The sequence below is a fragment of the Mustela erminea genome, chromosome 2 (assembly GCF_009829155.1).
Source record: "Mustela erminea isolate mMusErm1 chromosome 2, mMusErm1.Pri, whole genome shotgun sequence".
Taxonomy (NCBI): Eukaryota; Metazoa; Chordata; class Mammalia; order Carnivora; family Mustelidae; genus Mustela; species Mustela erminea.
Window position 1 is genome coordinate 34,668,031 of NC_045615.1, and position 27,776 is coordinate 34,695,806.

General features: G+C 33.4%; 1 protein-coding gene across 4 annotated transcripts in view; it reads left to right on the forward strand.

Annotated features, from left to right (window-relative positions):
- Positions 1-27,776, forward strand: part of FSTL5 (follistatin like 5) — a 761,141-nt gene that overhangs the window by 235,262 nt on the left and 498,103 nt on the right. For all 4 annotated transcript variants that reach the window (XM_032332636.1, XM_032332637.1, XM_032332635.1 and 1 more), the window contains exon 4: positions 10,620-10,868. In XM_032332636.1, coding sequence (XP_032188527.1) covers positions 10,620-10,868 — 249 coding nt within the window. The remainder of the gene's footprint in view (positions 1-10,619; positions 10,869-27,776) is intronic.

Genomic DNA, 27,776 nt, shown 5'->3' on the forward strand with positions numbered 1-27,776 from the left:
GCTGTATACAATGAGATATCTTTTTATAACTGTCAGAATGGCTAAAATCAACAACAATAAAAGAAACAACAGGTGTTGGGTGAGGATGTGGAGTTAGAGGAAGGAAACTTCTTGCACTGCTGGTGGGGGTACAAACTGGTGCAGCCAATCTGGAAAACAGTATAGAGATCCTGAAAAGTTAAGAATAGAACTACCTCCAAATCCAGCAATTTTATTACTAGATATCTACAAAAAGGATACAAAAATATTAATTCAAAGAGATATATATACCTTGGTGTTTATAGCAGCATTACCTCTAATAACCAAATGATGGAAACAGCACGAGTGTCCATCTACTCACTGAAGAATGGATAAAGAAGTGATAGAAGTGACTTACGTGTATATATATATATATATACGTGTACATATACATATGTACATACGTATATATGCATGTGTATATACATATATTATATGTATATATACATATATTATATACATATATTATGTAAATATTATGTATATATGTTATGTATATATGTATATATACATATTCCACCCTCAATTGTGTTATTTTTATGTATATATACATAATATGCATATATATGTGTGTGTATATATATATATATATATATATATACAGGGATAGTTAAGCATCCCAGTCTTGATTTCCACTCAGGTTATGATCTCAGAGTTTTAAGATTGAGTCCTGTATTGGGCTTGCACTCAGCCAGAAGTAACCTTCTGATTCCCTCTCTCCCTCTCCTTCTGTCCTTCCTCCTACTCCCCACCTCAAATAAATAAATTAATTAATACATAAATACATTTTTAATGTTAAAATAATGTAAAATAATAATAATAGCTAGCCACAGTGAAAACTTATATGTGTGTGTGTGTGTGTCTGTGTGTGTGTGTGTGTGTGTGTATGGCTTAGTTTTGATAGTTTGATATACAGACACATAATGAAATATTACACACTTCAGTTTTGATAGTTTGTATACATACACATAATGAAATATTACTGAGCTATGAAAAAGAATAAAATCTTGCCATTTGCAATATGGATAGAGCTAGAGAATATTCTGCTAATTGAAATAAGTTAGAGAAAAAGATGATATGTGGAATTTAAGAAACAAAACAAACAAGCAACTGAAGAAAAAAAAAAAAAAAGCAAACAAAGAGAGAGGCAAACCAAGCCCACTGATGATTATCAGAGGAGGAAGTGTGTGGAGAGATGGGTTAAAGAGGTGACAGGGATTAAGGAGAGTACACTTGTTGGGATGAGCACTGGGTGTTTTATGAAGTGTCGAGTCACTGTATTGTGTACCTGAAACTAATATTACACTGTATGTTCCTTAATTGGAATTTAAATAAGAACTTACAAAAATTTAAATAAGATTTTCAAACAAATATGTTAACAATTCTAGTATGACAATCATTTTTTGTTAGGATATTTAGTTTTAAGCTATGTAAATTATATTTCTGCTATATACAGCTTAATTTTTGGACACATGAAAAAAGCACATATCTATTAGAGCTTCTTAATATAAAGGAAATAATAAACAGTAACTTAAAAAATAGAACCTCAAGACCTTGGCAATTTTATATATAAAGTCTCTTGTTATTTTAGTGGATAGAAAGAGAGTATTTATTTTCTATATGTATTAGAGAACATCATGATGGATTGTCATTTCAGCTGAAAAAGAATATGCTAGACTTAACTCTGTGACTCTACCTGATAATAAAGTACTAAAACAATTTACCAGGCAAGAACTCAGAAAACTGCCTTTTTTTTTTTTCGTATCTGTACTCTGTTCTTTGCACCTTATTTGCAGCACTTTCTTATAGTTGCTTCTGCTTTTCCTACATTCAAATCCTTCCACCACTTCATCCTCATCAGTATCATGGTGAGTATTTGTGCATGTTAAATCCTTTCACCACACTTAACAAGTAGAACTATTACTCTGAATAGTGCCATAGTCTTACTTCCCCACTCTTCTATGTGAGATGACCAAATATTGTGGAAAAATAATACAATAATGTAAATTGATGCAATTAAAGATATTTGAATTCCACCCTCAATTGTGTTATTTTAATCCAGAACCCATTATTTATTGTGCTTACTGTTATTATTATTCAAGAATATTGAGACTGTTAAGAATTTCAATGGCTTATATTATTCACAAAGTTATCTTTATTTATAACTACTTCTAAACTCTTTCTTCTAATATCCAAAGCTACTCTTTTTTTTTTTAAGATTTTATTTATTTATTTGACAGAGAGAGATCACAAGTAGGCAGAGAGGCAGGCAGAGAGAGAGAAAGGAGGAAGCAGGCTCCCTGCGGAGCAGAGAGCCCGATGCGGGACTCGATCCCAGGACCCTGAGTTCATGACCTGTGCCGAAGGCAGTGGCTTAACCCACTGAGCCACCCAGGCGCCCCCAAAGCTACTCTTTTTGCCTCCTCTCTTTATGACTGATACTGTAACTGCTCCATAAATTGATTTGCTTATAGCTGTCCTTATTCTGACTCACATTAGTTCCACAAAGGTCAGGCTGGTAGCTTCCTGACTATTGTTTCTTTTCTATCTAGCATATCAGATCTTTCTTAAAACTATAAAATACTAGCTTCCACTGCCAGAGTGGAACACCCCTAACATAGCCTTCAGGGTTGTTCATTATAAACCTTTTCTAATATGCTAACCGCATCTTCTAACAAACTCTACATTCTTGTAACATGGAATCATCATGTGCATATATCTACACCTTTGTTCAAAATCTCCTTTTTGGATTCTCTTCTTTACATGATTAATTCCCATACAGTGCCAGCCTTTTCTCCTCCAGAATACTTTCTAGAACTCTACTGGTCTGGATTGTGTGTCCTTCCATTATAAGGTGGTGACATAATACATTTGAGGTAGTATTCTTTTATTTCCTCCTTGAACTTTGTCCAGTTCAAGCTGTGGATTTAACCTGTGTCTGTTACCTCTAAGATGTTAAGTGCATGAGAAGCCAAAAACACCTGCTTTTGTTCCAAACACCTACATCAAAGGAACTGACAGAATTCAGAAGATAAGTTTTATGAAAAAATTGTATAGGAAATAGACTTAAGCCAGAGTTGATGGAGGGGAGAAGTAAGTGGTTTGTTGAAAGAAATGAGTTGATGCAAGTAGAGTGTCTTGTGTTTTGATTGTTTTTCTTTTTCTTTTTCTTTTATTTTCTGTCTTTCTTTTTTTTTTTTTTTTTTTTTTTTTTTTTTAACGTGCAAAGAATTTCAGTGACCATGGGAATAGGAGTTAGAGTTGTAAAGTAATGAACTGTGTATTCTGAACTTGACATCAAGTTTGATGTCTCATGCTTTGATTTCTCATGCTTTGCTGTTTCAGAAAGCCCTCCCTTATGTTGACTTACACCTGCAAAGAAAAAAAAAAACTCTAAAAATGACAGAGATTTAAGTTTTATAACTTAATCATAGAAGTATAGTGTCCTGGATGTGGTAACAAATTGATTTTTAGGAAACAAAATCTCTTTTTTTGCAAATAGTGGATGATCAAGTTCTGTTGATGGTGGAGAAAGTTGTGTGTTTTGGAAGGAGGGGATATATAGGAACTCTTTGTACTTTCAATTTTTTCCCAAATTTTTACTGTTGTCAAATACATATAAAATTATCTTTTTAACCATTGTTAAGTGTATAACCCAGTGGTTATAGAGGGAGAGGGAGAAGTGTATCCCAGCCTAACCAACTGAGCCACTCAGGCACACCAAGAAAAATAATTTTTTTCAAAGGAAATGAAGCATATTATTGAAGTAGATTTTAAATTGAACACTTTTAAGGTCTAAAAGCAATATTTTTCTAGCAGTCATTCTTACAGTTCTAATAGAAATTTCTGTCTTTTTTCCCTCAATTCCTATTGGCCATGTGGCTGGTCTGACTCCAGCAATCAGCATTATAATTAGTCTTTAGGTTTTGTACCCAGATCTACCCTACCATTACAATGTCTGACCTTCACTTTAAGTATTTTATTTTATTATTTAATATTCTTCTTCTTCTTTCTTTTTTTTAATTATTTATTTATTTAAGAGAGAGAGAAAGAGCACAAGCAGGGGTTAGAGGCAGAGGAAGAAGGAGTAGCAGGCACCCCGTGAAGCAGGGAGACTGATGAGGGCTGGATCCCAGGACTCTGGATCATGACCTGAGCTGGAGGCAGATGCTTAACCAATGGAGCCAGCCAGGAAGCCACAGTCATTTAATATTCTTTATCAAGTGTGAAAATACCTACATTGTTTGAGAATAATCCATCTACAGCTTTAATTTTTTAAATAAATAAGAAATAAGATATTTTTAAAGTTTTGGGTTTATTCCAAAGCCTGAAATACTTCAAGTATCACAGATGATTGAGCATATGTCTTTACTTTCATTGCATACTTCTATAAAATAAAGCTTTTATATTATGTCTGCTAATTGATATATTTTATTTGCTATATCAATCAACATCATTTATAGAAGACAGTAGCAACCATTAAACAAAAGAAATACTTCTTTCCTTTAATATCACTCAAAATCTTTACAGAACTAAAACATCTAAACGTAAATGTTTTGTTTTTAATTGTCACTGCTATGTAAAGGAAAGGTCTCAAATGCCATATACACACCTACGATCTATCTATGTTTCTCAAGTTATCTGTCTACTAGCATATCTCTAATGCCATTGCATTCCTAGCTACTGAAGGACACTATTATCAAGTACAATTTAGCTTCCAACAATTTCCAAAAATGGAATATCTAAAAATATCACAGAGAAGATGAGAATATTTTTATTTGCTGAAGTGTATAAACACAAGTTCTCAACAGGATAGAAATATTAAGTTATTAGAGAAATCGTGGCTCCTAGATGGAACATGGGAAGAATAAAATTAATGATGAGGAAACATTTTTGTGTGCTCTGTTATCAAGGTCACTAGGTGGGGTCAAAGATTTCTGAGAGTGCATCTTAGCCTCTTTCAGTGTTCTGCTGTTGGAATTATTCTGCAGTTGAGGACATCAAACAAGAAGTAAATAACTATTAGCATATTAGCTAGTGATAACTTCTTAAAACAACACATCAAAAATCACCTGTGCTGGCGAAAATTTCTTTGAGTTAAACAGAAACTATATTTTGGATGGTTGGAACTTAACTGAATTCCTGGTTTTTGTTTTGTTTTGTTTTACTTATCTCTTTTTCATATTTACTTCTTTTAAAATCAATCTGATTGCAGAATTACATGAAGGTGCTTACAGAATTCCAATGGACTGTCTAAAATAAGATGGGGAAGAAGTTTCCAAATTCACTGGAATACAGACATGTGACCATTTAAACTGTCTTTCAGTAGTGGTGCACTGGGCAAACTATCATTCTTGCAGATTTATTTTGATCGACATCACAAAGCAGCAGCAGGATATACATATCTCAATCATTAAAGGTCATGAAAAGGGGTGCCTGGGCAGCTCAGTGGGTTAAGACGCTGCCTTCGGCTCAGGTCGTGGTCTCAGGGTCATAGGATCAAGTCCCGTGTCGGGCTCTCTGCTCGGCGGGGGGCCTGATTCCCTTCCTCTCTCTCTGCCTGCCTCTCTGCATACTTCTGATCTCTCTCTGTCAAATAAATAAATAAAACATTTTTAAAAAGTCATGAAAAGATCATACTGTGTGCAATCTTCTGCAGGCATTGGAATATTTACTTGAACTGCTACTTGCCATGAAGTTTGTAAGGACTGACTGTGTTTTGTTAGTTTGCAGTGTGCAACAAAAAATTGTATTTTGTATTTACTGAAGAGTTTTGTGATTTTTCTATATGTGGGTAACAAAACAGTCTCCAAAGTATTATACTTATTTATAAAGCAAAATGTTATTATATAAATTTGAGGGTGTCTTGTTTTTGCAGATAAAGGAAATTTTTCTGTAATGGATATTCTTGAAAATTTTAGAAATGTTACTTGGGAAAAACGTATTTCCACACTCCCATAAATTCATTCTTAATAGATGTATTAAAGCTAGAGTTGTCAAAAGCTGTTCTTTATTCATTCCAGTGATTTTAAGTCAATATATTCTATATGCCAAGTCTACAGTAAGTGATAGTTCTTAATAATTATAACTATATTTGTTAAACACAAACTCTTAAGCTAAGCATGTGCAGTGCATTATCTCATAGAATCCTCTTGTGGGATCAATTATATTATCCTATGGCCATTATTATTATACTCATTTTATTTATTCATTAAATAACACTTCCAGAGTTTCTTCTTTGTTCTAGTTAGGGAAACTGAGGCACACCAATTTTAACTAATTGCCTAAAACTGCACTTATAGTGACTGTTGGAATACAAATTAAAGGACTCTGATTTCATGATCCATTGTTGTAATTAATAACATGATAAAAAATAGAATACATAATGACAAAATCTTAGAAAAGAGAAATTAGAAAATCTAAGTGAAAAATAATTTCACATTTTATATGACTGAGGCTGTTTTTAGAGTATGAAAATATTTGAACTAGATAATTATATGATTATTTAATGTAGGTGAGTTTAAATATGAAGCATTCTAGAGAAAGCTTATTAATATATTTATAACAGCTTTTATTAAAATCAAAATCGTGTTTTGCCAAGCATTCTTAAATGAAGGGATTAGATAAGAGTAAATCTGAAGATAATTTATTACTTCCCTCTTATCTAACTATTTGAATATCAGGCCTGAAGACATTACAACCTGGATGAGGTCAGACAAGTAGGTAATAGAAAAGCAAAGACTCTAACTCTGCTCTCTAGCCAAAAATCTTCTGTTTTGTTTAACAAATCAAAGTTAACTTAATACTCATATTTTGGACTCGAACATTATAAATTTTTATGAGACAATTAACACCTCAAATAACTCAGCATTCTAAATTAATTATGTTTCTATTCCACTGGAATCATTAGAGGTAGTCATTAACATATCAATATCTGTTTTTTTCTTTCCTCTGCTGCTCCTATTCTCAATTCAGTATCAGTCTATTTCTTACCTTGTCTATTCCTAGAGCAGCCTTCTGAATGTCTAACCCATTTGTAAGACATAACCTCAACTGCGACATGATAACATTGCTTGTGAGGTTTTACCTGTTACTATCCATCTCACTCTTTTTTGTGCCCCTAAATATACCCCTAAATTTTTACCTCACTACTTTGAGGTACACACTCAAATTCTGCCATATGCCCTTTGTGAGCCACTAAAAAAAGTGTCAACAATTATTCTTTTCGTCTATCCTATAGCAAGTAACATAGAACCTTGCAAATAATAAGTAGAGTTTATTAAAGTTTCAATTTACATCAAATCTATATTTACATTAAATCTATATTAAAGTTTCAATTTACATCAAATCTATATTAAGTACTGTTTGATAAATTGCATATTTCATATATAAATGACGTGAAGAGGAGTGCGTCATGATTGGGAAATCTGAAATGACCATCTTTAGAATTCTATAGAATTATTTTGCTTTATAACTTGGTGTCTTTTATCTTTTAAGGTTTCATTTTAGTTTTAAATCTGAGGAGTTTTTATAATGTTCTGAAGGCATAGAATTTATAAAATGATGTAAGTGTTAAATATACAACACTTTTTTTGGAACAAATGCTATTTTATCAAGTTATGAGAGAGCAGGATATAAGTTCTTGATTAAAATTCATTTAGTGTGTCATCTGACTGAATGTACTTAAAAGAAATCTTTGACATGTTGATCAGATTAAATTGATTTAATCTCAGCTGAAACTTAAGTTCAGCGTTAGTCATGGATAATTACTGTCAGAAAGGATATGTTCTAGCTATTCATTTGCATAATATGAGCCTTCTTTTGGATTGCATATGAATTAATTAAATTTCCTTTAATTGTAGCAACTACATGCAACATGCAGCTTCTAGCTAGTTCATTAACTTCTAGAAAATGGCCAATATCCTAATACAAATCTCTGAGCTGGAGTACAGGCTTTGAGAGGAAAAAATTAAGAAGAAAGACTGTAGGAATTCAATTTACCAACCTAGATATATGAGAAATGACTTCATTTTTAGCAGAGCATTCCTCCCCAAAATGAAAACTACTAATTCAGTTAGCCAACTCATTTGTAACTAAAATGTAAAATGATCAGAATTTCAATAAACATTAGACTCATTCCTTGACAGTAAAAAATTATTCTTTTGATAAATCTTAAACTATTTGATGGCAAAAAAACAACTTAGTAAGAACACAAAGGAAATCTAAGGTATTACAGATATGTGAGTCAGATTCCTGACAGTCATATCTTAGGCTCTATAAACGTTAGATCAACAACTGGCATAAATACTGGCATAAGGATGAGGAAAAGTATTTTCCAAATTGAAATCAGTCATTATTTTATAGTCACTATTAAAATAATTTTGGGCATTTTTAAAATGGAATGCATTGAACATTAGAAAGCAATAATGCCAAGAGAAAACTTTCCCCAGTATTATATCCACCTAGCTGTCTGTTTTTCTCTATTTTTTCTTAGTTAATTCTAAATACTTGCATTTTTTATGCCTTTAATCATAGCTAACCTTCTCACCATTTCCCTTTAAGAACATTACCTAATTGTTTACCTAACCTTTTCCTTGTGTTGTATTTATTTTAAATATAAAGTAGAATTTCAATAAATCAAAGACCCTAAAGTATGATCCAGAAACAACAGTGTAATCATTACATGAGAACACGAAAATATAAATTTTGGGCTATACATAGTCCAGATCACTGAGTCAAAAACTCTGAGGTTGCTTGGAGGCAGAATCCATGTTTTAACAACTATACTAGGCCCCTTTAATGCATGCCAAATTTTAGGAACTACCACATTAAGTATATTTTACAAAATTTACTAAAATATTTCAGTGAGTTATCATATAAATTAACACTATATCGAGAAGATCTATTTAGAAAATTATGTATCTTTTTAGTTCTTTTTATTTTTTTAATTTTATAGATAGTTTTCTCAATAATTGGAACATGGTATCAAAGTTCAAGTACTTAAAAATTGCTTTTGAGAAGATTTATTCCAATTTATACCACTATTAAAAGACATGCTTTAAAAAAAACATAGTTGATTTTTTTTATATTTTATACCAAAATAGTATTGGTCTTTTCTTTTTGTAATATTTAATTTGCTACCCTCCATTTGGTAATACGTGTATATAGTAAAGTAAATTGCGTTATAGGTTTCATTTAAAAACAAATAAATATGATTTTTTAAATACTTGTTCAATTGTATATATCTATCCTTATGAAAACTAGTCTTTAAAAAGGTAGTTATAATAATAATAATAATAGGCAATTGAATGGAGTTTTACATGTGCCAAGCCCTTTTATTTTGATAATCCTATGAGAATATGGTATTATTCCTATTTTACAGATGAGGAAACTCGGATGTTTAGGTACTTGCCCAAGGTCCTAAATGTTGTAACTGGTGGGGTTATGGTTTAAGCTCTGGATCAGAATGTGTGTTCTTAATTATTATGAAGTCGTCATGTGGAGAGATGGTTTTAAATCAACAAGCTAAACTTATACACTAAATATCTAAGAAAATTACTGTAGTATATTACCTCACAAATCTTTTTATATGTGTATGTATATATACATATGCATATGTATGTATATGTATATATTATATCTGTGTTTTTATATCTTATATCTGTGTGTGTCTATAAATATATACTTATATATAAATATATTAAAATATATTTATAATTAATATTAAATTAAAAATACCTATATACATATACATCTGTATATGTGTGTGTGTGTGTATTTAGTTTATTGAATTTTTTTACTTTCCGGTCAGATAAATTCTCAAAGGAGAAAAGCCAAATCTGTCTTAAAAGTGTGGTGATTCAAGCTGATTAGTTTGGTTTTAGTACAAGACTGCTGGATCTACTTACTCTTTTCTGATGCCAATGGAGATTGTTAAGCTGATATGTAGCAATAAAATCGAATTCTTCATGATTTATTCATTTAGTTAAGAAATGTATTTGTGATTGTCCAGTGGCAAAGGTCAAACAAGAAAAGATCAGCTACCAGAACCCACCAAAGAGTTTTCAAGGCACAATTATTTCCCATTCTTATTTCTTGCTTTATCTACATACATGTCATTTTTCCTACTATTAATGTAAAAGTTGACATTTATTTAATTCACTATATGACAGGGAAGTGATTCCTGTGGATTCTTACATGTAATATTTTGTACAACTTGAGGAGGGAGTCCATACTATTACCATCAGTAACAGATGGGACAACTTGGCACGAAGAAGTAATTTGTCTAAAGACATATAGCTAATAAATGGTAGAATCAGTATTTGAACTCAGGCAGTAGAATTTTGGAGATCATGTTCTTAAGGACCACACTACTCATTGAAAAGGAAGAAAAGAGCTCCACCACAGGGGGGTAGGAGGGAAAGAACATTGAGAGTGTTTTCAAAAGGTCATCTACCTGTCTAATACAAGTCTCTTTTGTACTGAGAACTGAACCCTGATTATACTATATTTCTCATAGACTTCTCCTTATTTCATATTTTGACATGCACATATTATTTAAACATATGAATGCAAATGATTTTCCTCTTCTTTGTCTTCAGGATTCCTGATTCAGGATGGCGTTCTGGGGTCTTGTGAAAATAAATACTGTGGTTTGGGAAGGCACTGCATCATCAGCAGAGAGACAGGGCAACCAGAATGTGCCTGTATGGACATTTGCAAGAGACACTATAAACCTGTGTGTGGATCTGATGGAGAATTTTATGAAAACCACTGTGAGGTCCATAGAGCTGCTTGCCTGAAGAAGCAAAAGATTACCATTGTTCACAACGAAGACTGCTTCTTTAAAGGTAAATACGAGGTGAACCTAAAGTGTCACCTTCTATTCCTTTCCTTCTCTCAACTACTGCCTTTAAGTTTAAACTGCAGCATGATTTCATATCAGCAAGTATTTAAAAAGAGAAAGAAAAAATGTGAGTTTAATTACATCAATAAGCAGTAAGTATATAGAAATGTACATGGACACAATTCTGAATCTCAATTATGAGTACAAAGTTGGCCAAAATATGACTCAAATTTAATATAGCTTACAGCATTGCACCATATGGCTTCCCAATCATGGCAGTTATCTTAGGACACAGGGAGGCCAATTCAGCCAACAGGCCAAATCTACCCAGTGAAAAGCACCTGGAGTGGAATTGAGTGAATAGTGAATGCCAAGCCATGCTGGGATAACATCTCATTTCTTCCTGATTAAAAACGATGGGTTTCAGTTTGCACCACATAATTTGGGTTAGATGGAACCCGTAAATGTCCATTGAAATAACTCTGAGGAATTCTGCTAAATTTACATAGTAAATGTGGGATTACAACAACCTAAAACCTAAAAATATTGGTATTTATTTTCATGGTACCCAAAACCACTGTTTACGGCTTATGAAAAAGTATTGCTGAATTAGTAATTTTAGAAATTATTTTAATGTGCTATATAAGTACATAAATCATCGAACATTTCTAATGTTATTTATTCATAAGCCTATTTTGTCTTTATTTGTTTCTACTGGAGAAAATACTTGCTTATTCATAGTCAAAACTCTGACTGAAATTCTGAGATGTTAAATATACAGAACATTCGAATAGGATAGTGATCAACCTGATTTATAATCTTCACTTGGTTCCCATCCCATTTTTTCATAACTTTCCTCAAGTTTATTTACACTTAAGACTTTTCTGATATTAAGTAAAATGGCTAAAAACTTTCCTTTCTCAAACATGGTAGAATAAATAAAATATTATTTCCAAGGTCGTAATAAAATTATATACAGAGCTTTTCAGATGATATAAGGTGAAATACTCTGTAGTCAGTGTGGCTACTAGAAGCCCATTGATATAATTGAAGTAAAGTGTTAATAGTTTCTTTACGACGGTGAACTAGGTGCACCTTGAATTCATGCACAGAGTATTTTATGATATCAGGTTCTCTTCTTTTTTTTTTATTTTTTTTAAAGATTTTATTTATTTATTTGATAGAGAGAAATCACAAGTAGATGGAGAGGCAGGCAGAGAGAGAGAGAGAGAGAGAGAGAGAGAGAGAGAAGCAGGCTCCCTGCCGGGCAGAGAGCCCGATGCGGGACTCGATCCCAGGACCCTGAGATCATGACCTGAGCCGAAGGCAGTGGCTTAACCCACTGAGCCACCCAGGCACCCACAGGTTCTCTTCTTGTATAGAAAGAATAGCATATGATTTGGTTTCAAGTTCAATTTATTCCCTTCTTCTATCAAATCTATTTTACAATTAACCAAAATTAATTCTATTAGCAATGTGCTTTAAAACTCATGGAAGAGTGTGTGTGTGTGTGTGTGTGTGTGTGTGTGTGTGTGTATTCTCTCATTTCGATCTAAGATGGTACAGTAACAATATTGCTGTGCCACTGATGCATGACATCATACAACTATATACATAATATTCTATTAAGGTAATTTAGATACATTCTCAAAATGAGGTTTTGTCCAACTGACACCCAGCAATCAGTTATGTGAAAACATATGATATTAGATATCATGTGAGAAAAAAAAATTTGGTATATTCTAATGTTCAACTTTATTGCTGGATACTTAGGCATAATACAAGTCAATGTGTATATCAGCACAGACATAGATGAACTGAATATAGCTAGCAATCTTTTCTGCCCTATGAGTTCACAAAACAATAGTTTGGAAAACTTTTGTCTTTCAGACTTATACAGAGTATATTTATCAAATTTATTGATTTTTTTCAAAAGATTTTGTCATCATATATAAATCAAAATGCTTCCTTAACTAATTACACCTAGTATTAAAATTTCATTTATAGGGGCACCTGGGTGGCTCAGTGGGTTAAAGCCTCTGCCTTCGGCTCAGGTCCTGATCTCAGGGTCCTGGGTTCGAGGCCCCTCCCCTCACCAGGGAGCCTGCTTCCCTTCTCTCTCTCTGCCTGCCTCTCTGCCTACTTGTGATCTCTGTCTGTCAAATAAATAACTAAAATCTTTAAAAAAATCATTTATATTATCTGGGTTAATTACCAAGGGTTTATGCATTACTCGGGTCTCAGAATTTGTCTTTAGATTATTTATTTTGGGATTTTGCCTAACACATGTATACCTTACAAAAGGAATTTATTTCAGCAGAAAGGAACTAAGTGATGTATAACCAAACAATAAGTTACTTGTCTTACTGGTGTGCAGTAGACCAAGTTTAAGGTGCAAAACAAGATACATGATTGCTAAACGCCTGACATGGTTGGTTGTCATGGCCCAAATTAATCCTTGTGATTATGAGCTTTATTTTCTGTAGAATGTCTGCAATTATATAATGGCCCAAAGGAAGAAGCAAATTAAAATATTAAGTTCAAGAACTGCTAAAAACCTATGTTTAATTAGATTTTTAGTAGAAAAAAATCAAAACAAACTAAATAACAGGAATGAGTTTTCCTCCCCCCAAAAGTTTTTTTTTTAGATCTAATAAAAGGTAATTATGTAAACCTTAGAATAAGAGTCAACAAACAAGAAACTTATGGCCAAACTCAGGTTACAGTCCACTTTTTTAAAACAATGTGTTATTGGAAGAGAGTCGCAGTTATTTATTTAGGAATTTCCTTTGGATGTTTTTGTAAAATGAAAGGAGATTTGAGTATTTATAACAGAGATAGTATGGTCTGCAAAGCATAAAAAACATTTTGTCTGGATCTTCCCATAAAAAGTTTGTTAACATCTGCTATAAAAGATTACCAGTGCCTTAAAATTAATTTTTAAAAATACTGAAAGATCTTCTCTATGTCTTCATGGCTGTGGTGTTAAATATAGGGACCTACTCATGTGTTACATTACATTAAACTCATATCCACACAAATGGTTACATATAAAACAGGAAATCTGAGGAAGATCAGTGGGTAGTGTTAAAGATGATATCTTGGTTATGATATTGTACTAAAGTTTTCAAAATCTTACTATTGGTAGAAACTGGGTGAAGAGTACATAGAATCTCTATTATTTCTTACAACCTCATATGACTCTACAGTTATCTCAAAATAAAAAGAGTTTAATAGGAAAAACTACTGAAAATATGAGCAAATACTTAAAATAATTTTAAAGAAAGTACAGTTTACATTATTCATTAATTATTTCAACTTTAAGGTTAAGTCTTATTTTACATACCAAATTTATCAGGTTAATATTTGTCATTTATATTAAACTTATTAAAATGAGTTATATCTATATAATCATGTTTACTGATTATATTAAAATTAAGATAAGAGTTCAAGTTAGGGAGATTTATATCTATATTTACTTTTGCATCTTTATATCTATGCATATATCTATACCTATAACTGTATCTATTTCTCTCTCTTCTACTGTATGTGTTAAATATTTAAACACCTCAGTAGTATGCTTAGCACTTGCTATTACTAACTCTTAAGTAAAGACAATGATTCACTAAGAATTTTCTTTAGTGATTTATGATATGTGGAACCATAAATAAAACATACAATAGATCTAAGAATATAGCATCTTTAAATTTATTTCTATTCACATTTCTGTGATTACAGAGAAACTGACTATAATCGGATATAGAATATTACAGTATTTTTTAATGACACCAAAAACTTTAAGATGATACTTGGCATATGTTGGGGAGGAAAAAAGTTTTTCTATATTTTTATTCTTCTGGCTGGCCTAATAATCAAATTGACATGAGACAGGCAAGAGGAGAAAAATAATCTCTTCCAGTCCCGTCCATGTTGCTACAAAAATTCAATTACATATACATGGGGACCCATAAGAAAATGAGACTCATTGGCAGGGAACTGAGGTTTATATGCATCTTGAAGTAAGGAGGGTAAGGGTCTGGGACTTCAAACTGGAGAAGACACAGGGGAGATGGAAAAGCAGAAGTTTGGTAAACAAATGTTTGCCATGTCTTGCTGAGAAGTTTTCTTTATGTTACCAAAAAACAAAAACAAACAAAAAAACTTCTGTAATAAATACTACTGGTCCAGGCTCCCCTATCTCAGTTCTTTTATGCAGCTGAGCAGAGGAGGGGACCAAAAAGGTCTTCATGGGTCTGTCGGGCCTTTGTTGTCTTCAAATAAGATTGTCTGGAAATAACCCTCATGCCAAAGTGACACATTCTGAGGTGAACTGTACTAAACCCCATCACATAGCATAAAACATTCTATTTTTGTGTAAGGCCTAGCTGTTCCTTGTGATAGCAGTTTTGGCTAAAGTCATTTCCCATCCCCACTCTACCCCCAAAGGGCTTCTCGCTTCTGCAATTCATGTCACTAATAACAAGTATAATTTTCTCTTACCCTTACCCCGGGTCTGTCTGTCTTACACAGCAGAATTTATTTACTCAGACAATAGATATAAGCTAGAGTAAGAAACTCAAGATATAACTTATGCCAAAATGAGTAAGGAATTAAACCTTTTATGAGAAAGTCAATTGAACAGAAACCCTTTTGCCATTTACTGTGCTGAGAATAAAACTGCCATAAAAGCAAATGTTCTGTGCACTTAAATGTGCATCACAAACAATAACAACTTGGGAAATATGGTTTTTATGGCTATGTGTGCACTATTTGAATGAGATCTGACATTGTGTTCTTTTTCTTTGGTATGATCTGGAGAGACATTCATATTCCATTTTTTAATTGGTTCTTTTACCTGATTTTTTTTTTTTTTTAAGACAGGACTTGAGCTAGAAAACTAGGCTGCCAATGATACAATGCTATTTTAAAATATAACTGTACTTATTTTGTTAAAACACTTTTATGCCATTTCATGAAAAATAGTAACCTTGATAAATATTTAAACTGAAAGTAACACGTAGATATGTGTTTGTTTGCTTTGGTTTGGGATTTGGGCAGTATTAGCCAAGTGAAACTGCAGGATGGTAGTGAAATGAATGAATTGGACAACTACAAATGTGCTCTCCTTAAGACCATAACATACACACAGATGCTCTAGATCTCTTGCATGCCCTCAGCACAGACAACATCAAACCAATTTGATTAATCCCCGGAATTGGGGTAGATTTACAGTAAAACTTTCTGAATTTGGTGTTATGAAATTGACTGAGCTGTGTTTCACTTTCAAAATTTATCTCTCATTTAACATTTAATTAATGTTAATTAAGGAATTAAACCTTTTATGTATATTAAACCTTTAATATAATTTTGTTGCCGCTCTAATCAAAATGTGAAATATAGAATTCTGTGCATTCCTCATTATATCTGTAGAAATCATTGTAATGTGTACACTCAGAAAGTTACCATTTGTTATTAAAATAATACCAAATGTTTATTTCTCCTCTAATTTTTGAAAATTCTATAAAGGACTCTGTAGACATTATGTATTATATGGGATTTTTATATTTAAAAATTTATTTTTAAATAGTTTTATAGATAGTGGATAAATGAGATTTTACATATACTATGAAAATGATCTAAAAGAAATAGATTTGGATATTGACTACTTAACAAATACATTAAAAAATATTACCAGAAAAAAAGAGAGAGAATACAGGTGATAATAATAGTAATTTGATTATTATTTATTTCAAAACACTGTCACAGTGTTTATTATTATTAGTGTTTTTTATTGTTCTATCATAATAACAAGCCAGTATACTATAAAGAAGGTGAGATTAAGACTTTAAAAATGGCCGGCACAACTCTTGCATAGCAAATTAATGCTACTTTGTTAAGAACCAGGGGGTTCTGTCTTCTTTAGTGCATGTATGCTCCAAATATTCTGCTGAAATATATACCATGATATCTTACTTGCCTAAGATTTTTAAAACTTTACTTTTAATAGTGATTTCCATGAACATGTGACATTATTTAGAAACATTTTTGCTCACTGTGGTATTTTGAAGGATTGATTAAGTAACACACTTGATATAGTTCTTAGCCAACTGAAGAACATAGAAACATATAATAATTATTTAAGACTGTAACTTTTATACAATAACTGTGAACATTTGATTTCAATAAATTCTCAAATTTGAATCTGTAAAGCCACATATATTTTCTTTTAGCCTTATATTAGTTTATAATCTTGCATCAAAAGACTCTGGTCGAATTACTATATTATTGAATTTGCCAGGTTATAACAGGTTAATTAAGGTAGTAAATTTCTGATTGTAGGTAAGACTACTTAAAGAAAAAAATAACTAACTTGAGTTTAGAAATATATTTATTATTAATTTCTTGGTTGTTGAAGAGCTATCTTATAATAACCTTCCTCATAGATTTTGTTTAGGCTGGTTTTGCTTATCTTATGCTATAAATAGAATATCTATTAGATAGGTGACAATGTTATTTTACTCCCCTCTTCAAAACCAAAACTTTAGAAATTAAGTGCATTTATTGATGCATTTAATTTTTACCAAAATTTCCCTTTTGTTTCCTGTTATAAGAATTTAATTTAATATTAAAAAACACGGATATTCTTGTTTTTATATATTTTCATGTGATATAATTTTTCTTCAGTTTCAAGCTATAGAATAAATATTTTAGTTTAACATTTTAGTGTTAAACTAAGCACTTTCAGGTGCAGGTAGATGAACCTATTTTATGATGTAAAAGTTGTTCTTATCTGGTTGTATATGTATATATGCACATACATTCAAATGTACAGATGCAACCAGATAAGAGCATGTTTTCATGTTTTCTATGATTATATGAACATTCCATTAGTAGCTATAAGCACAATATTCAATAATGACAAAAAATGAGAACATTTTTTAAACTTTTATTAGTTCAAATAATTTTTCTTCTATCTTGAGACTGTTCAAATATTTTATCAGTCATTACCAGCCACTGGCACCTTCACCTATAATGTTTATTTTCTCAGTATCGGATTTTCAAATGCAGAATGTGACATTTCTCTACCATACCAAGTGAAGAACATTTTTTACAACCATTATTTTTTTAATGCGTTAAAAATTTTCTCTTTAATATTTCTGTGCAAAATAGGATGATGGAAAACTTTCCATTGATTACATTCAGCATATGTAATTGGGCATAAACTGTTCTAGAAAATGCAACTGAAAATTTTTCTCTTTTAGGCTGATTTATATTTCACTTTTAAAATCCTTTCCGAGTGGGTGGTGTCTGGGTGGCTCAGCCAGCTAAATGTTCAACTCCTGATTTTTGCTCAGGTCATGGTCTCAGGGTCATTAAGATTGAGCCCTGTATTATGCTTTGCACTGGATGTGGAGTCTGGTTAGGATTCTTTCTCTCCCTCTCCCTTTGTCCCTCCCCTGCATACTCTCTCTCTCTCATAAATAAATAGATAAATCCATTTTAAAAAGATAAATAAATAAAATCCTTTCTGAGGGGTGTCTTTAGGTACTTTAGAGGGAATTTAAAAACCTATTAATAATAAAAATTTTAAACCAGATGGGAAAAGTGAGAAGCTTTGCCTAATTATAATTACGTGAAAAAAATATTTGGAGAGAATCAGATTGAAGAAAGGAGATTTGGCATTTTCCAGCACAATGTAAGGCAGAGGTAATTAATGGTGTTGCTCTTTTTATAACTGGTTAAGAAAAGTATAAGGAATTTCAATTAATAAAATTAATTAAATTAATTTAATGCAGGTAATGTGCAGTTTGTTTTTAGTTCATGACACACCATCATCTGGCTATAAATTACTTAGCAACCTCATGGTTACAATAGAGCGTGGTGTGTACTCAGACAAATGTGAAGCATTTCATGTGTTACTCTATGTGATAATCACTTTAAAGACTTGTTTCTGTATGTTTCTTTCATCAATATATGAATTTCCAGTGATTTGTAGAATGTCTCTCTAAAAGTCTCCCACTGGGACGCCTGGGTGGCTCAGTTGGTTAAGCAGCTGCCTTCGGCTCAGGTCATGATCCCAGCGTCCTGGGATCAAGTCCCACATTGGGCTCCTTGCTCGGCAGGGAGCCTGCTTCTCCCTCTGTCTCTGCCTGCCACTCTGTCTGCCTGTGCTCGCTCTCTCTCCCTCTCTCTCTCTGACAAATAAATAAAATCTTAAAAAAAAAAAATAAAAATAGGGGCGCCTGGGTGGCTCAGTGGATTAAGCCGCTGCCTTGGGCTCAGGTCATGATCTCAGTGTCCTGGGATCGAGCCCCGCATCGGGCTCTTTGCTCGGCGGGAGCCTGCTTCTCTCTCTCTCTCTCTGCTTGACTCTCCGCCGACTTGTGATCTCTCTGTCAAATAAATAAATAAAATCTTTAAAAAAAAATAAAAAAAAATAAAAATAAAAATAAAAGTCTCCCACCAAAATCTAGGCATGAGTTATGATTACATTTTGTCAGTATTTTTTTTCCTCTTGATGACAGGTAAAGAGATGTTGGATGAGAATTCATTAGTACAGAAAAGTAAGGCATAAATTAAGTGAGCAGTTAATATCTAGTTGTAGTTACCCAAAAGTAAGATAGTTGAGAGTAGTTTGAATCAAGATGACCGCAGTGCCATTGGAAGTACAAAGTTGTCTGGCTATTTGACATATTTTGCTGTGAAGTGAGCATGGAGTTTATGGGAATTAAGAAAAAACAAGCTCACCTAAAAAAAGAAAATTTGAGGAGTCATTTATGGAAATGTGAAACTGGGGGACTCACACTTTTGAAAGTGGATGTGAGGGGAAAATGTATACACATACATATGCATTTAAGGTTAGTTAAATTTAAATCCCTTTTAGACAAGCAAGGAAAATGCCATTTATTTGGTGAAATATGAGTCAGGAAATCAAAGGAAAATTTGGAGGAAGATATGTACATATAGGATTTATTAGTATACTAATAAAGAGACAAGGTAAAGGATTCTGTAGTTGAGATAAACTAGAGACACAGTGCACATTAGGAAGCAAAGAGTACAGGGATGGAAGTCTGTTGTACTTCAACCTTCAGGGGTCAGGAGATGGAGAAAGACAGGTAAACCAGACATATACATAGTCTGCAATGATAGGGATGGGAAATCAGGAGGGTATAGATATATAGAAACTAATTAAGAAAGTGTTTAATGGAGGACAGAATAATTAGCTGAATTAATGTTGGTGAAATCAGGTATGATGGAAATTAGGAAATGACCATTGATTTAGTTAACTTGGTTAAGAGAGTCTGTAAAAGAAAACAGGAGCCGAGGAAGTAAGATAGCAAGCACTTTCCAGAAAGCTCTAAAGAGGAGCAGATACATATAGTGATCAGGAGAGAGAGACATGTGGATGGGAATAAGGGAACAGAAAGGGAGAAATTTCATAGGGCAAGAGAAAGTGGAGGTAGCTGTCACAACAGAAGCATTGAATAGGCCAGAGAGAATGGGCTCCAATGGACAAGGGTTATATTTGACTTTAGATGAGAGCTTGGATTCTTCATCCATTAAATAGACAAGCATTGTAAAACTAAGTACTTCTAGGTTGTGGTAGATGGACCTATTCTATGATGTAAAAGTTGTTCATATTTGGTTGCATATGTGTATATGCACATACATTCAAATGTACAGATGCAACCAGATAAGAACGCATTATGTCTTATATGTTTCATTATTTCAAATATATTTCATATATTTTTTATATAAAATAAGAAATGAAGCATCAGTTGAAAGTGACAGAGGAAAAGGTTTTGGAGATTTGAGAAAAATGAACAAAGAGCTCGTGAAAAAAATAAACAAAGACAACAGGAGAAAAAATTAAAGAAATATGGTAGGATTTCCAGCAGTTTTGAAGAACTGCATTTCTCTGCTCATAAATTTAAAGAGAGTAGTCTTTTGTGGTTGTGTACTTTTCTACAAATATAGTCAGCTTCTTAGATTAAGGCATTGAACAGATGAAAAATTTGGCTTAATCAGGATTTTTTCACCCAGGAAAAAATTATACATAAGAGTCCAAAGTCATATTTTCCATATATTTCAGGGGCAGTATGATTATGTTATCTCTGCTCTTTTGTGTATACCTCCTCTAGTATCCAGATATCTCCTGGTGGGTATCTTCTTCTTTTTTTTTTTTTAATATTTTATTTATTCATTGGACAGGCAGAGATCACAAGTAGGCAGAGAAGCAGGCAGAGAGAGGAGGAAGCAGGCTTCCTGCTGAGCAGAGAGGACCCTGAGATCATGACCTGAGCTGAAGGCAGAGGCTTAACCCACTGAGCCACCCAGGTGCCCTCTGGTGGGTATCTTTTGCCTCAGCTTGCATATAGGCGAGAATGAATTTCCCGACCACTTCTACATTCTGGAAATTTTATCACATATTTTGGCTTAACTTCCTTATGCTAACATTCATTTTACATTTGTGACTCTTGGTCAAAATTTTCCAGTAATGAAATCTGTTTAAACTAGTTAGCCAAGTCATACCTTTCCATGACCTTTGGAAAGGATATAGGCCTATAATAGCTATTTTATTTCAATGACTCTCTACCTCTCTGATCAATTAGCAGTCACTGTGATGGGCATGAAAACAAGATATTTACAACTGTATCTATCTATATTATCTATATATCTTTATTTTTGGAAATCTTTATTTTTGGGAAAAAAGAGGGACAATTGAAAAGTAATTCTCTGAAATAGAGTGTGGGTGGGAAATTACCTTGAAGCATATCTAACATAAGATCACTTTATTATTGGGGTGCCTGGGTGGCTCAGTGGGTTAAGCTGCTGCCTTCGGCTCAGGTCATGATCTCAGGGTCCTGGGATCGAGTCCCACGTCGGGCTCTCTGCTCAGCAGGGAGCCTGCTTCCTCCTCTCTCTCTCTCTGCCTGCCTCTCTGCTTACTTGTGATCTCTCTCTATCAAATAAATAAATAAAAAAAAAACCTTTAAAAAAAAAAAGATCACTTTATTATTAATTCTGTAAGTCAGTGTTTTTGATGGTGGAAACTGCTTTGTTTAGCTAAGCAAATCATTTGAAAATTTGAGGTGGCTCAAAATTTTCTACATAATGTTTCTACATTTGAACATATTCAATTTAACCATTCAAGCTGCCAATAATGATGGAATATAGACTAATTTAATGTGGATATTTCTGGGGTTGTTGACATTAAATTCATTTTCGAAATTTTTTTCCTAAAAGAAGATGAAAGTGTTACTAAAAATTCAGAAAGATGCATGAGCATTTGATGAATTTAATTGATCATTAGTGTAATTAATTGAAAGGAACAATATCACATGTGCTTGATTTTCATAAATGCTCCAAATGTTACATACCTGTCAAAAGACTTCAGATAATAATAATATAAAATATCTGTAGAAATGAAATATACATACACACACACACACACACACACACGGATTGGTATGTATGAGCAAATATGATATTTTTAGTCATTCACAGTGATTATATATTGACATGTAATCCTGTGTCAGACCCACTCTTAATGCTGTGTCCAAAATGTAGATGACAAAGTTGTTACTTTTGCTACCTGGGTGGGATGAGTAGCTAGAGAAATCAATTAATGACCAATGGCGATTTCCATCATTTCTGGACTCATGAGGTTAGATTAACATGTATACCTAATATTCAAGTACATGAAATTATTCTGTGTCAAAACAATCCCATTTGCCTTTTGTTAAGTAAAACATTTTTTCCCTCTCATAGATTATATGTGCCACATTACAACATTACATTCAATTGTCTATGGTCATTTAGATTCCCCCCCCACCTTGGTAGTTTATTCAGTATGCAGTCCAAGTTAAAAGAGAGATGAGAGATACCTGAGAAATGTATTCAGCAAGAAATAAGAATCAAATTAAAAAAAAACAATGATAGAGAAGTTTGAACTCAAAAGGAATGTATGGAGAGCTCATTTTGCCTTCTCATCCTGTATGTTAACTCCTGCAGCTTCCGAAGGTACTGCATATGGTTCTAATTGGCAGACAGTGTTTCTTTATAAGCATTTACATCTTCAGCCCAAGTTCGCTCTCACAACCTAGAAGATACTGGCCATTCACTCTACTTTCAGAAAAGTGACGATATCAAGTAAGGTGTAGTAATATAGTATACCCTGAGCTTAATGGGTGCCTATAAAATCCCAGAGAATCTAATGCTGCATATGTAGTACATGGTGTATTTTGAATAAGGGAATATTCCAAGAAGGACAAAGACATTTGGGGCTATTTATTGACATTATATCTCTGGTCATTAGACCTTTATCTGCTCCCAAACAAGCGTAGAATATTAACTCTAGAACTCTAGCTTTGAGGCAGATTTTTTATGCCTTATCAAAACTCATCGTTTCTTTTATGTATCCCCACATTAACATATTTCCAAAATGAACACATGTGCATAAATTAATTATATTGGAAAAAATGACTATTGTTTAATTTTCACTCAAAAAACACTGATAGGTTTGCATCTACTGCCCTTTTAGTGAAACACAAAGGAACCTGTAGGTTGGTATAGGATGTATTTTCCAGTATTCAGAATAATAACTATGGCATTTAGCTGTGATGACAGTCTACAAAACATAAGAGTAGGATTTGGGGGTTTAATTAAATTTATGTCAAAATTACTTTCAAATCCCAGGGAAAAATATGCTTGTATAATACAGCACATGTTTTGGCCTTTAAAAATTTTAACAAGTGGAAACATTTACATGACACATTGGCACAATCTCCATAGCTCAGAAACAGCTAGTGTACAGCATAGCAACAGTTTTGTTCATTAGTTCCACGGTAAACACGCACACCAACTCCTGTATAAATTTGTCAGGGCTGTGTCTACCTCCACAGGAAGTAGCAGGCATGGAAGTGAGTTTCATCTCCATATATCAATAAATATATGAAAGAAATATTATGCCATGCCCTTTCTATGTAATTCTAATTATTTGAACATCAGAACACCACAACAAACAAACAAACAAATAAATATCTTACTTGGACAACCAGACATGATACAGCAAACAATAGGGAGGAGAAGCTTACTCTATTTGACTCCAGGTTATCTTAAATATTTAGAAAATTTATTTGTGGATACAGAAAACCTTTTGTTACTCAAAGCCTCTTGTCACCCTATCCTCCGCAGTCCTCCTCGCCTCCCAGCCCAAAGGATTCCACTGTTCTCTGAGACTTGAAACCAGGGGCCCTGAAGAAGGAAAAAAAAAAAAAAAAAGTTATTACACTGTGTCTTTTGGAAGAGCCAAAGGCATCAACCCCATTTATAACCCAATCTCCTGACCCTCTTCTTAAGAAGAGTTCTGAAGGAACAAACTGTTAAATTAATAGAAAGCAGTCTCTATTCCATCCTTATTTCCAATCAAATTAAAGTGAGTGGATCAATTTGAGCTAGAGCGTTTAGCTGTTTCAAGGATGTATCTTCTTATGAAAGTGCTTAACCTGAATTCCTTTGTTTTTGTCATTCTACTACTGTGATTTTTTCCTATCCTTGATCAGCATAGTCTCATTACTTCCTCTTGTCACTGACCGCTAGGAATAAAGAAGAAGAAGATAGTTATCATTAATGGTATCAGTGAGCATTCGTAGGGTATGACTTGGCTGGTTTCTTGTAATTTTCTTGGGCCACTTCAGCACATGTTCTCCTCAAGACACTCAAGTCTTTTTTTCTACTCTTCTATCACAGAATCTCTGTCTTTTACACTCACTCAGGAGTTTGTAATTTGGATTCTTTGAACTTATCTCAGGTCTGCACATGTTGGGCTCTAATTTCAGAGTTCATATGGCAACATCACAGGTTAAAACATTGTCCAAACGCAGGTTCCCTGGAAACTTTCGGTCTCAGCCACGTTCTGGATCAAAAAAGAAAGCCTCTCTCACAAACCTCTCCATTCCTCCTCTTCTGCTTGGTTATGTTTTAAAGGTCCAGAGTCCTCTACAGTCAGTAAATCTCAACCAGGACACTACTAGTCCACTTCATCAGGATGTTCTCCTTTTGAACATCAGTGGTAAAGGTTATGCCTTTCATTCATACCCACCCATACATCTTCAGTGTCTCACATCAACAGAGAAAGCAGTGTTTTGTGGGAGGTTTACTTCTTCTTTTTTTCCTTCACATATTCACTAATTTTGATTATAAACCTCTTTCAAAATAAATATGGTTTTTGAGCTTTTTATTCATATTTTAAAAAGAGGCCACTTAAGGGTCTTTTTCCTGATCATAGAACCTCTGTGACTGGTAGCAGCATCTCTAGGTAAACACACGAAGTTCAGGTTTCTGACCCAGTACCTATTAGACATGAAGTTTCATTACAGATAGATTTTATTGTCTACCACATTTGTCTATGATAATTATATATATAAGTTAAACAATATTTTTAATTTTAAAGGAGCTACAATGTAAAAGAACATATCCTATAAAATGAAAATTACTTAGCAAAATGATCATTTTCTCTTAATTTATTATAAAGTGAATTTTTATTTTTTAAAATTATTTATTTATTTATTTATTTATTTTTAAAGATTTTATTTATTTATTTGACAGACAGAGATCACAAGTAGGCAGAGAGGCAGGCAGAGAGAGAGAGAGAGAGAGAGAGAGAGGGAAGCAGGTTTCCTGCGGAGCAGAGAGCCCGATGCGGGGCTCGATCCCAGGACCCTGAGATCATGACCCAAGCCAAAGGCAGCAGCCCAAGCCACTGAGCCACCCAGGTGCCCCAAAAGTGAATTTTTATATATCAAGGTTTTTAAAGGACAATATCACTTGACTGCCTATTATTGTAATAGACATATAATAAATTTGTAATAGGAGACAGGAATTAAGTTATTCAAGTATAAATTGAGAAATAAAAGCTATATGTACTTATATACACATTTATATGAAATTGTAAAATGTATAGTAATATTGTTAATCTTTATTGTTCCACATTGATAACAATAGAACAATAACTTTTTCAAAGACTGCCATCCACGTATACTGATACGTCTCAATACTTGACTGGCTGAGGATCCAGTGATTTTTAACATGAAATATCAAATTAAATGAGCTGGTATGTTAACATTGGTATTAATACTCAAGTCATTATTTTTTTTTTATGGGGTGAAAATATGTGTGTAATTCATGGGATTTTTTGTGGTCTTTGGTTTTCTAAGACTAACATATAGTCATCCTTCACTGGTCCAAGTTTCTGTGAATACTAAACATGCCCTCAGCTCTTTAAAATAAAAAGAACTTTAGGAAAGCCTGGGTGGCTCAGTCGGTTAGTGTTTACCTTCTGCTCAGGTCAAGATCCGTGGATCCAGGTATGGAGTCCCATATTGGACTCCCTGCCCAGCGGGGATCGTGCTCCTCCCTCTGCCTACTGCTCCTACTTGCTTGTACTCTCTCTCTATCTCTGATAAACAAAAAAACAAATAAATAAAAATCTTAAAAAATATTTTAAAATGCTGGTGGAATTTTGATTGATATGGCATTGAAAGTATAGATTGCTCTGGACATTATAGACATTTTAACAATGTTTATTTTTCCAATCCATGAGCATGCAATGCTTTTCCATCTTTTTGTGTCTTCTTCAATTTCTTTCATGAGTGTTCTGTAGTTCCTCGAGTACAGATCCTTTACCTCTTTCATTAGCTTTATTCCAAGGTATCTTATAGTTCTTGGTGCTATAGTAAATGGAATCAATTCTCTAATTTCCCTTTCTATATTTTCATTGTTAGTGTATAAGAAAGCAAATGATTTCTGTGCATTGATTTTGTGTCCTGTCACTTACTGTATCCTGCCACATACTTGCTGTATGAGTTCTAGTAATTTGTTTGTAATTAGAAAAGAGTGTGAATCACTAAGGAAATATTGAAAAAGGAAAACAAAGCTGGGTATATCACGTTGCCTGATTTCAAGTTTTACTACAAAGCTATGATCACCAAGACAGCTGGTACTGGCACAAAAACAGACACATAGACCAGTAGAGCACAGTAGAGAACCCAGATATGGACCCCCAACTCTATGGTCAAATAATCTTTGACAAAGCAGGAAAAAATACCCAGTGGGAAAAAGACAATCACTTCAATAAATGGTGCTGGGAAAATTGGACAGCTATGTATAGAAGAATGAAACTCAACCACTCTCTCACCATATACAAACTCGAAATGGATGAAATACCTCAATGTGAGGCAGGAATATATCAAAATCCTAGAGGATAACATAAGCAGTAATCTGTTTGACATCAGCCACAGCAACTTCCTTCAAGGCACATCTCCAAGGGCAAAGGAAACAAAAGCAAAAATGAACTTTTGGAACTTCATCAAGATCAAAAGCTTCTGCACAACAAAGGAAACAGTCAACAGAACAAAGAAGCAACCCACAGAATGGGAGAATATATTCACAAATGACACTACAAAGGGCTGATATCCAAGATCTATAACGAACTCCTCAAACTCAACACCCAAAAAACCAGATAATCATGTCAAAAAATGGGCAGAAGACATAAACCAACACTTCTCCAAAGAAAACATACAAATGGCTAACAAACACACGAAAATATGTTCATTATCTTTAGCCATCAGGGAAATTCTAAACAAAACCACACTGAGATATCACCTTATCCCAGTAAGAATGGCCACAATTAACAGGACAGGAAACAACAAGTGTTGGAGAGGATATAGAGAAGGGGGAACCCTCTTACACTATTGTTGGAAATGCAAGCTAGTGCAGTCACTTCGGAAAACAGTGTGCAGATTCCTTAAGAAATTAAAAATAAATCTACCCTATGACCGTGCAATAGCACTACTGGGTATTTACCCCAAAGATACAGATGTAGTGAAAAGAAGGGCCATCTGTACCCCAG